The sequence below is a fragment of the Coregonus clupeaformis genome, chromosome 27 (assembly GCF_020615455.1).
Source record: "Coregonus clupeaformis isolate EN_2021a chromosome 27, ASM2061545v1, whole genome shotgun sequence".
Taxonomy (NCBI): domain Eukaryota; kingdom Metazoa; phylum Chordata; class Actinopteri; order Salmoniformes; family Salmonidae; genus Coregonus; species Coregonus clupeaformis.
This window is the reverse complement of record NC_059218.1, coordinates 51,598,698-51,606,175: the sequence shown is the minus strand read 5'-3', so window position 1 is coordinate 51,606,175 and position 7,478 is coordinate 51,598,698. Positions and strand designations below refer to the sequence as shown.

The 7,478-nt window shown below is 45.6% G+C and overlaps 1 protein-coding gene across 3 annotated transcripts in view; it reads right to left on the bottom strand.

Annotated features, from left to right (window-relative positions):
* naa15b (N-alpha-acetyltransferase 15, NatA auxiliary subunit b) overlaps window positions 1-7,478 on the bottom strand; it is a 28,160-nt gene that overhangs the window by 6,665 nt on the left and 14,017 nt on the right. For all 3 annotated transcript variants that reach the window (XM_041840840.2, XM_041840838.2, XM_041840839.2), the window contains exons 6-13: window positions 6,166-6,319; window positions 5,889-6,008; window positions 4,828-4,923; window positions 3,929-4,035; window positions 3,732-3,804; window positions 3,436-3,605; window positions 1,574-1,726; window positions 840-968 (exon numbers count right to left, since the gene is read on the bottom strand). In XM_041840840.2, coding sequence (XP_041696774.1) covers window positions 840-968; window positions 1,574-1,726; window positions 3,436-3,605; window positions 3,732-3,804; window positions 3,929-4,035; window positions 4,828-4,923; window positions 5,889-6,008; window positions 6,166-6,319 — 1,002 coding nt within the window. The remainder of the gene's footprint in view (window positions 1-839; window positions 969-1,573; window positions 1,727-3,435; window positions 3,606-3,731; window positions 3,805-3,928; window positions 4,036-4,827; window positions 4,924-5,888; window positions 6,009-6,165; window positions 6,320-7,478) is intronic.

The window sequence follows — 7,478 nt, the reverse complement described above, 5'->3', positions numbered from 1 at the left end:
TTGAGGAGTGGAACAACATTGTCTGGAACATGACAGCGAGTTCAGTTTACTTGAGTGAACCGCCGTCCAATCAGCAGAAACTGCGTGATGCCATCGCGTCAGCATGGACCAACATCCTTGTGGATCGTTTCCGACACCTTGTAAAATGCCCCGAAGAATTAAGGCTGTTCTTGAGGCAAAGGGTGGTCCGACCTGGTACTAACTGGGTGTACCTAATAAACTGAGTGGTACTGTATGCGTGAAAGGGAAACTGATTTCCACAAAATACTGTTGGGACGGACAGAAGAGGAGGGGGGGTTGGGGTGAGGATCAGAAGAGGAGGGGGGGTTGGGGTGAGGCCATCAGAAGAGGAGGGGGGTTAGGGTGAGGACATCAGAAGAGGAGGGGGGGTTGGGGTGAGGACATCAGAAGAGGAGGGGGGGTTAGGGTGAGGTCATCAGAAGAGGAGGGGGGGTTAGGGTGAGGTCATCAGAAGAGGAGGGGGGGGTTAGGGTGAGGACATCAGAAGAGGAGGGGGGTTAGGGTGAGGACATCAGAAGAGGAGAGGGGGTTAGGGTGAGGACATCAGAAGAGGAGGGGGGTTAGGGTGAGGACATCAGAAGAGGAGAGGGGGTTAGGGTGAGGACATCAGAAGAGGAGGGGGGGGTTAGGGTGAGGTCATCAGAAGAGGAGGAGGGGGGTTAGGGTGAGGACATCAGAAGAGGAGAGGGGGTTAGGGTGAGGACATCAGAAGAGGAGGGGGGGGTTAGGGTGAGGTCATCAGAAGAGGAGGAGGGGGGTTAGGGTGAGGTCATCAGAAGGAAGACTGGTCCTTCAGTGAATGCACGGTAGGTACTCACCCTCTCGATCTCGTGGCACTTCTTGAGCGCGTCTCCGTATTTGTTCATGGACTTGTAGGCCAGAGCACACTCAGTCTGGAACCACATACACTGCATCTCATTCAGGTTCTCTACCGCAGACGCACCCTCCTACAGAGAGAGAGAGAGAGAGAGACAGAGAGAGAGAGAGAGAGAGAGAGAGAGAGAGAGAGAGAGAGAGAGAGAGAGAGAGAGAGAGAGAGAGAGACACACAGAGAGAGAGACACAGAGAGAGAGAGAGAGAGAGAGAGAGAGAGAGAGAGAGAGAGAGAGAGAGAGAGAGAGAGAGAGACAGAGAGAGAGACAGAGAGAGAGAGACAGAGAGAGACAGAGAGAGAGAGAGACAGACAGAGAAAGAGAGAGAGAGAGATATGTTTATTTAACTACTTAAGTACTTTAACTATTTGCACATTGTTACAACACTGTATATATACATAATGACATTTGAAATGTCTTTATTCTTTTAGAACTTCTGAGTGTAATGTTTACTGTTAATATTGATTGTTTATTTCACTTTTGTTTACTATCTACTTCACTTGCTTTGGCAATGTTAACATGTGTTTCCCATGCCAATAAAGCCCTTAAATTGAATTGAAATTGAATTGAATTGAATTGAGAGAGAGAGCGAGAGAGCGAGACAGAGAGAGAGACTGAGGGTTAGAATACACGTACAGTAGCACAGACAGACAGACAGACAGACAGACAGACAGACAGACCCGTGTGAACTTGGAGCACATCTCCTCAGCCTCTTTGACCAGGCCGGCCTTCAGCATGTACTTGGCACATTTAGAGTTGATGAATCGGTCAGCCGTGTCTAGAGCCTGGGCCTCATCCATCCACTGGGCTGCCTCCTTTATGTTCCCTGCATGCTGCAGATGAGACACAGGGGGGCAAAGGTCAAACAACATCATTACAGTTGGCATGGTACAATGGACATGTAGGTTCTAGAATGTTAGTGGAGATGAGGGTTCTAAAAGGTAAGAATGGAGACTGGGGTTCTAGAATGTTAGTGGAGATTAGGGTTCTAAAAGGTAAGAATGGGGACTGGGGTTCTAGAATGTTAGTGGAGATGAGGGTTCTAAAAGGTAAGAATGGGGACTGGGGTTCTAGAATGTTAGTGGAGATGAGGGTTCTAAAAGGTAAGAATGGGGACTGGGGTTCTAGAATGTTAGTGGAGATGAGGGTTCTAAAAGGTAAGAATGGAGACTGGGGTTCTAGAATGTTAGTGGAGATGAGGGTTCTAAAAGGTAAGAATGGAGACTGGGGTTCTAGAATGTTAGTGGAGATGAGGGTTCTAAAAGGTAAGAATGGAGACTGGGGCTCTAGAATGTTCTGAGGATTAGCCTATTCCAAACAGACTCTGGGACAGTTGTGGGTTGAAAGATCCCAAATTCATACAACCAGTGGGCAAATGCTACATAAAAAAACCTGTTAAAAAGCATTGAGTCTGATGCAACAGATCAGAACCTTTAGCTTAAAATGTTGATTAACTATTATTTATTCACATTATAAGCACAGCAATGTGCACAGGGCAGTAGGCTACATGTGAATGTTCGTTCCATAATGCATTTAGCAGGAAAACACTTGTCAAAAGCGCACTGCACATGCGAGCGGTTTCATATGACAGAGATGAAAATATCTGTTCGAAATTAAGAAAGAGGGGAGATCTAATATGCAACATCTAGCATGGATTGCTAACATGACTAGGATTGTGCCTTTGGCTACTGGACAATGAAATAAAGTTGATATAAAATAATTGCCTCCGCGGACATGGTCTGATTTTGGATAGGCTACTTTGAAGCAAGGTAAAACATGCCTGATAATATGTAGTAAAACATTCAGGTTTCATTTACGTCATTTAGCAGACGCTCTTATCCAGAGAGACTTAAAGTTAGTGCGTTCATCTTAAGATAGCTAGCTGGGACCACCACATATCTCAGTCATAGTAAGTACATTTTCCTCAAAGTAGTTATCAGCAAAGTCAGAGCCTCTTCAAAATATGTTTTAAAAATGCATACTGTCTCCAGCTCATTGCAAAGTGGTGTGTGACGCGCTGATGAAGCCTGACTATGCATTTGCTGTTTGAGATGCTGTCTGACAAATATTCCGCTCAAAGGCTCTCTATCTGTTTGATGCACGCGTGTGATAAATAAGATACATTACAAATATACTGAACACACACGCCAATTTACTTCCACTAAATTATGTAAATGGACCTATAGACCGCTAAGCATGACGAGTCAAATGTATTTCCATCGACTGGTATTTTCATCAATGAATATGCTAAAATGCCGGACAATTGACCGGAGATAATTTTTTTAATCTGCTTTTTATATATTTTTTGGAGCCAAAAGCCGGCTATTACCTGCTAACAGAAACCCTGATGTCAGGAGGGATCTAGAATGTGAAAAGGGTTCTATAGAATGTTAGGAAGGTTCTAGAATGTTCAGCAGATTCGAGAATGTTAGGAGGAATCTAGAATGTTAGGAGGAATCTAGAATGTTAGGAGGAATCTAGAATGTTAGGAGGAATCTAGAATGTTAGACAATCTGTGTGTGTGTGTGTGTGTGTTACCTACCTTGTATATCTTGGCCTTGATAAGGAATAGTTCTATGAGAGTGGGCGTGCTCTCGATGGCAGTGTTGATGTACTCCAGAGCCAGTGTCTGCTGGCCAATCATATTGTAGTGCTGCGCCAGGAAGTACTGTACCCATAGCAATGTGGTGGGAGGCTCCTCCTTACCATCATCTGAGGCAACCAATCAGATCGTCTTATCATTCAGTCGCCTCACAATAACAATCACTTTTCATATCATTCACTCAAAGTGTTGATGAAGTTATATTTTAATGAAACAAAGACTACTTGAATACTCACCATTCTGATTGAACATTCTGCAGCTATTTAACGATGTTTCATATCCAACTACTAACTCCTCAATTATTGATACCTACAAAGAAAATACAGACAAACAGTAGTAATTATTCAACCTGCTGCTGTGTGAGATACAAACTCTATTTATTAAGTTGGTTCTCAGTGGTCAGATACTCTGTTTCTATGTTGTTGCTCCTCACCTTTACTTTGTCATGGTAGAGTGACTTGACAGTGGTGAAGGTGGGCGGACAGCCTTTACTGAAGTTCATCCTCAGATACCTGTCCAGACACTCCCTGAACTTCTCCCCTAGAGAGACAGAACATATTGTGGTTACTACTTCTCCCCTAGAGAGACAGAACATATTGTGGTTACTACTTCTCCCCTAGAGACAGAACATATTGTGGTTACTACTTCTCCCCTAGAGACAGAACATATTGTGGTTACTACTTCTCCCCTAGAGAGACAGAACATATTGTGGTTACTACTTCTCCCCTAGAGACAGAACATATTGTGGTTACTACTTCTCCCCTAGAGACAGAACATATTGTGGTTACTACTTCTCCCCTAGAGACAGAACATATTGTGGTTACTACTTCTCCCCTAGAGACAGAACATATTGTGGTTACTACTTCTCCCCTAGAGAGACAGAACATATTGTGGTTACTATTTCTCCCCTAGAGACAGAACATATTGTGGTTACTACTTCTCCCCTAGAGACAGAACATATTGTGGTTACTACTTCTCCCCTAGAGAGACAGAACATATTGTGGTTACTACTTCTCCCCTAGAGACAGAACATATTGTGGTTACTACTTCTCCCCTAGAGACAGAACATATTGTGGTTACTACTTCTCCCCTAGAGACAGAACATATTGTGGTTACTACTTCTCCCCTAGAGAGACAGAACATATTGTGGTTACTACTTCTCCCCTAGAGACAGAGACAGAACATTAAGAGAACATATTGTGATTGAACGATAATGATTTTGGTGGTCTGATTTGAAGGATAAAGAGAAGAGATAAGAAGAGGCTAAAGTGTATTTCAGATTTTCTGAGGTAAGAAAACAATACATTTCTGAGTTGGTGTGGTTGTTGGTACCAGAGAGGAAGGTGAGGGGTAGTCGTCTGGGCACCAGTCCTTTAGGATACTTCACCCAGGCGTCCTCATAGATCTTCTGCCGATCCTCTACACAGCCTGGATCACACAGACAGAGAAAACAAACAATTATGATCATCAGGAAAACAGGGGAAAGTGGTTTGCCTATTTAATATGATCTCTGAGTCTAAAGCGGAGACTGCATTAATAGACTGAATTATGTAGCCCATCACTGGTTATAACAGTGTTATGTAGGGCTGGTTATAACAGTGAGAACCCCTAATGCAGAGTATATGAAACGTACCAGGCTTCAGGGCCTTCTCCAGGCCGTGGTAGTAGGACCAGTTATAACAGTGTTATGTAGGGTATATGAAGCGTACCAGGCTTCAGGGCCTTCTCCAGGCCGTGGTAGTAGGACCAGTTATAACAATGTTATGTAGGGTATATGAAGCGTACCAGGCTTCAGGGCATTCTCCAGGCCGTGGTAGTAGGACCAGTTATAACAGTGTTATGTAGGGTATATGTAGCGTACCAGGCTTCAGGGCCTTCTCCAGGCCGTGGTAGTAGGACCAGTTATAACAGTGTTATGTAGGGTATATGTAGCGTACCAGGCTTCAGGGCCTTCTCCAGGCCGTGGTAGTAGGACCAGTTATAACAGTGTTATGTAGGGTATATGTAGCGTACCAGGCTTCAGGGCCTTCTCCAGGCCGTGGTAGTAGGACCAGTTATAACAGTGTTATGTAGGGTATATGTAGCGTACCAGGCTTCAGGGCCTTCTCCAGGCCGTGGTAGTAGAACCAGTTATAACAGTGTTATGTAGGGTATATGTAGCGTACCAGGCTTCAGGGCCTTCTCCAGGCCGTGGTAGTAGGACCAGTTATAACAGTGTTATGTAGGGTATATGTAGCGTACCAGGCTTCAGGGCCTTCTCCAGGCCGTGGTAGTAGAACCAGTTATAACAGTGTTATGTAGGGTATATGTAGCGTACCAGGCTTCAGGGCCTTCTCCAGGCCGTGGTAGTAGGACCAGTTATAACAGTGTTATGTAGGGTATATGTAGCGTACCAGGCTTCAGGGCCTTCTCCAGGCCGTGGTAGTAGGACCAGTTCTCAGGGTTTCTCTCCTGTAGACGGCGGTAGACCTCTGTAGCGTCATCCAGACGATCCAGTTTCAAAAACAACTCTCCTACAGGGGGAATACACTGTTAGAGATCTCTGTGTGTGTGTCCGTGGTGTGAGTGAGAGACAGAGATAGTGAGAGGCTTCTGTCTTGGTTTCTTTGTGGATCCAAATACAGAAATCAAATGTGTGTGATGGTTGCAGACACACACACAAACACACACCTCGTGTCTCCTCGACAGCCAGTTTGTCACAGATTTGTTTCTCGTAGGTGGTGAGGTGGTCCAGAGCTTCCCTGTAGAAACCAGCCTCCCTCAGCACCTGGTTCTGGTACAACAGGAGCTCACTGTACTCATAGTCCACCTTGTCTGGAGACGTCTAGGAGAGAGAGGTTGTAACAGGGTAACGTAGCGTCTATGGTTCTGATAGAGCAGCAGCTTGCTGTCCTCATGGGGGGGGGTCAAATAAAATAGGAGAGAGATGGAGAAAGAGAGGGGAGGAGAGGAGAGTGATACATCTTTACATAGGGCACCACCTCAGTAGAAATGCACGCCGGGACAAAGGCAGGAAGCGGGTTGGTCTTATCAGGAGGCCCAGTGAGCACGCTCCATTGTGGTCCTGACAGACACACCACCCAGATTTACGTCACCTTAGAGGCACAGGCTGACTGACTATACTGTGTCGTACCGCGACCTAGCTTTACTGTGTCGTACCGCTACCTAGCTTTACTGTGTCGTACCGCTACCTAGCCTTACTGTGTCGTTGCGCTACCTAGCCTTACTGTGTCGTACCGCGACCTAGCTTTACTGTGTCGTACCGCGACCTAGCTTTACTGTGTCGTACCGCGACCTAGCTTTACTGTGTCGTACCGCGACCTAGCTTTACTGTGTCGTACCGCGACCTAGCTTTACTGTGTCGTACCGTTAGCTAGCTTTACTGTGTCGTACCGCTACCTAGCCTTACTGTGTCGTTGTGCGACCTAGCCTTACTGTGTCGTACCACGACCTAGCTTTAATGTGTCGTACTGCGACCTAGCTTTACTGTGTCGTACCGTTAGCTAGCTTTACAGTGTCGTACCGTTAGCTAGCTTTACTGTGTCGTACCGTTAGCTAGCTTTACTGTGTCGTACAGTTTGCTAGCTTTACTGTGTCGTACAGTTTGCTAGCTTTACTGTGTCGTACCGTTAGCTAGCTTTACTGTGTCGTACCGTTAGCTAGCTTTACTGTGTCGTACCGTTAGCTAGCTTTACTGTGTCGTACCGTTAGCTAGCTTTACTGTGTCGTACCGTTAGCTAGCTTTTCTGTGTCGTACCGTTAGCTAGCTTTACTGTGTCGTACCGTTAGCTAGCTTTACTGTGTCGTACCGTTAGCTAGCTTTACTGTGTCGTACCGTTAGCTAGCTTTACTGTAACTCAGACACACCCAGACCCTGAACTGCTGAGGGAAAACACTTTGTTGTGAGTTGTAGTCATGAATTGTGCTGAATGCTCCTACTGTTGTACTAGAGCAGTGGCTTCCTCCCCTTGTCTCCTTTCCTT